Source organism: the organism of the source record quoted next, unplaced genomic scaffold (assembly GCF_019419815.1).
Source record: "Pyrus x bretschneideri cultivar Hongxiangsu unplaced genomic scaffold, Pyrus_bretschneideri_v1 Contig6, whole genome shotgun sequence".
NCBI classification, from domain to species: domain Eukaryota; kingdom Viridiplantae; phylum Streptophyta; class Magnoliopsida; order Rosales; family Rosaceae; genus Pyrus; species Pyrus x bretschneideri.
The window spans coordinates 5106022-5109169 of record NW_025999798.1 but is presented as its reverse complement, the minus strand read 5'-3'; the positions used below and the strand labels follow the sequence as shown (position 1 = coordinate 5109169).

General features: G+C 39.3%; 1 protein-coding gene and 1 non-coding gene across 2 annotated transcripts; both read right to left on the bottom strand.

Moving 5' to 3' along the window:
• Positions 1-210: 210 nt before the first annotated feature.
• On the bottom strand, positions 211-1479 carry LOC103929034 (delta(3,5)-Delta(2,4)-dienoyl-CoA isomerase, peroxisomal). The gene is made up of 2 exons (XM_009338180.3): positions 784-1479; positions 211-546 (listed from the first exon to the last, which is right to left on the bottom strand). Exons 1-2 carry the CDS (start codon positions 1418-1420, stop codon positions 356-358), a joined length of 828 nt encoding a protein of 275 aa, XP_009336455.1. The 5' UTR covers positions 1421-1479; the 3' UTR covers positions 211-355.
• A 76-nt stretch (positions 1480-1555) lies between these two features.
• On the bottom strand, positions 1556-1627 carry TRNAQ-UUG. The gene has a single exon. It is a non-coding gene; the product is annotated as a tRNA-Gln (tRNA).
• Positions 1628-3148: the final 1521 nt, after the last annotated feature.

The following is a 3148-nucleotide window of genomic DNA, read 5'->3' as shown; positions in this document are numbered from 1 at the left end:
ATTGTAATTTTGTTAGTTTGCAATTGCAAAGCTTATTCAGTTCCTGCTAGACAAATTTTAAATATATAAATACAAAAGTTAAACTTAAAATTTTTGCATAGAATACGTATGTAGCAAAAACCTAAAAATTTTTTAGGGTAATTTTTTTAACTAGCCCACCCATAAAATATTTTCTGGTTCCGCCATTGGTCGAGCATGATCATAATCGAGTGCAATAACAAGGTGCAGGGTACACCATTTTATTTTCTGTCATAAAGGGTGTGCTTTTATCACAAGTGCTTTTCACTGTGAGAGTATGGAACAGCAAATTAAAAGGACAACAGCATAAAGGAAATTGCAACTGAAATTGCTGCAATTAGAGCTTGGCAAATATGGGCTTTCTTTTCTGGGCAGATGCTGAGACAGCCTCCGTTAAATCATCAGATAACAGCATTGCCGAATTCCATGTTGCAACATAATCCAATCCTTGCTCCACATTCAGCTCCCTACTTCTTTGCAATACCGCTTTCGTCCCGGTCACAGCCAGTGGAGATTTCAATCCAATTCCTGAATGTCATATCCCAAAAATATTACTACTACGGGTTTATGATTTACTTCTGAAAAAGCGTTTTTTGTCAACTAAAAGCACTTCTCACTCCATATTAAAAAAGCAGGGTGCTTTTGGGTTGTAAAAGCGCATTCTTTACGCTTCCAAAGTCCACACCCTTGTCAGCATAAGTGTAATAACAAACTAATTTAATTGATTAATCACAAATTATTTGTTTTTGGAAATGACAAACTTACCCTCAGCGATGAGGCGTACACCGTTTTCCAACTCGTCCCTGGAGTCGAACACTCCAGAAACCAGGCCCAGCTGCTTAGCCTCCGGACCCGAGAACCTCCGACCCGTAAGCGCCAGTTCAATCGCGTTTCCGTACCCGACAATTCCCGGCAGCCTCTGAAGCGTCCCGAGGTCCGCCGTGATCGCCAAGTCGACCTCTTTGACCGAAAAGAACGCGTCCTTGCTGCAATACCTTATGTCGCAGGCGGTCACGATATCGATACCACCGCCGATACACGCTCCGTGGATGGATGCAATCACCGGCTTCCGGCACCGCTCAATCGCCGTGATCGCGTCCTGCAACCACTTGATCTCCCGCCGAAACTGCTCCCCGACGCGGCCTCGGTCTACGGAGACGAACTTTTCGGAGATCGATGTAAGCGTTTTGAGGTCGATTCCGGCGCAGAAGTGGTCACCGGTGCCGCTGAGGACGATGACGTTGACGTTAGGGTTTTGGTCAAGGGAAGAGAGGGCCTCGGGGAATTCGGTGAAAAAGTCGCGCGAGAGGGCGTTGCGGTGGCTGGGGCGGTTGAGGTGGAGGTAGAAGACGGAGGATTTGGGGTTTTTCTGAAAGATTTCTAGGGATTTGTAGATCGCCATTTTTGTCTGTCACTGGCTGAAGATTGTGAGAAAGGGAAGGGGAATAAAGACAGAAGCGAAATGACATTACCAAATTACCGCAACCCCCAAACGACAGCGTATAAAGATTTTTAAAAAAAAATGTTACAAAATATGAGGTCCTACCGGGAGTCGAACCCAGGTCGCTGGATTCAAAGTCCAGAGTGCTAACCACTACACCATAGAACCTTGTTGTTTAAGTTTGTCTTTTTATTTAATTTCCCCATTGTTCCATAGCAGAGTTGAATGCTGTGATATTATTGAAAAAGAAGTGCCAAAATTTACACATGATATGCATTTAATTATTAAAAATTGAAAATAAAATTTACAACGAGAAAAAAAATATAAAATGGTTGCTAAAATTAGTTTGTGAGGACTTTCAAATGATTTTTCATAGCTGAAGAGACTGGTCATAACTATTTCATCTCTGAAGTTTTTTTTTTCCTTTTTTATTTTCAGGAGAAAAATGTAGAAGAGAAAATGAGGGCAACTGATATGGTTGCCTGGCTGTGAAACTTAAAAAAAAAAAAAATAAAAAAAACCCGTTTGTATTTAAATTGCCCATAATTTTTAGTATTAGGTACCTAAAACCCTCAACCTTTTAGTGTCATTCAATGACTAGATAATATCGCGAGATGTAACCCAAAAATACTTGAAAAATGCTGAAAAATCCCAATCTTTCACATAGAGGGGATTCGAACCCCTCCCATTTTACTCCTTCAACACCTTGACCACCATATCACTTATGTTTTTGTGAAAATATGCTAATATATATATATATATATATATATATATATATATATGGTTTTGGGGATTTATCATTTGATGACTACTCTTCACAATACACTTACTCTACGCATAGAGATGATGAAGATAGTGAAAATTTTGAACCTCATAGGAACTATATGTGGTACTAAGTCACTCATGTATCTTACCATGCAATTTATAAAGTGTAAAATATTGTACTAATTCATTACATATAAATGATTATGGTGTGTTTAAACTTCTTTCATTAATTACTACATATTTTCTACACTCACAATGTTTGCTAGCTTGCTATATAATCAACTTAAATCAGTTAAATCCATCATGCAATGCATTTCCTTCCAATTTTTTGTGATAAACTAATAGATAATTGACTAAATAAACATCCTGCAAAGTTTCAATAAAAATTTCCAAGTTTTTCTTACAATTTCCGTGGTTTTTATTCAATTTTTATCAATATCGATAATATCCCAATATTTCCATCGAAATTTTCGTGTTTTTGGACTACCGATATTTCCGATATCATCGATATTTTAGACCTTGGTGTCATTCCAAATTGGTCTCAACATTTTTAAAAATTCCAACCTATTGAAAATGTCACATCCATTAAACCCCAGTTAATTTTTCTGTTAAATGCACATGTGGCAACAATGGATCCAACATGTTGTGACATCCCGTCCCGAAAGTATCGGAAACGTACGTGTGAAATGACATTTTTACCCCTAGTTCGTTCTCTTGACATTATTGGTTGTTTTTGGTGTCGTGCTGGCATGTCCTTGGGCCACACACACACTCCCATACCTGCACCACCTTCTGTTTCTCTCTGTGAGTTCCCCGAGCCCCATTTCCTTCCTCTTCCTTCTGAAAGTGTACGGACACACACAACCACACTCAACCACTTGCAGATCGAGGGAACCAAGACCACCCTCGTGCTCGTGAGGCTGA

Bases quoted from the DNA above. Each gene is read 5' to 3' on its own strand.
- LOC103929034 (XM_009338180.3), bottom strand. From the start codon at position 1,420: ATGGCGATCTACAAATCCCTAGAAATCTTTCAGAAAAACCCCAAATCC. The intron at 547-783 runs GTAAGTTTGTCA...TATGACATTCAG, and splicing joins TGTACGCCTCATCGCTGAGG to GAATTGGATTGAAATCTCCA.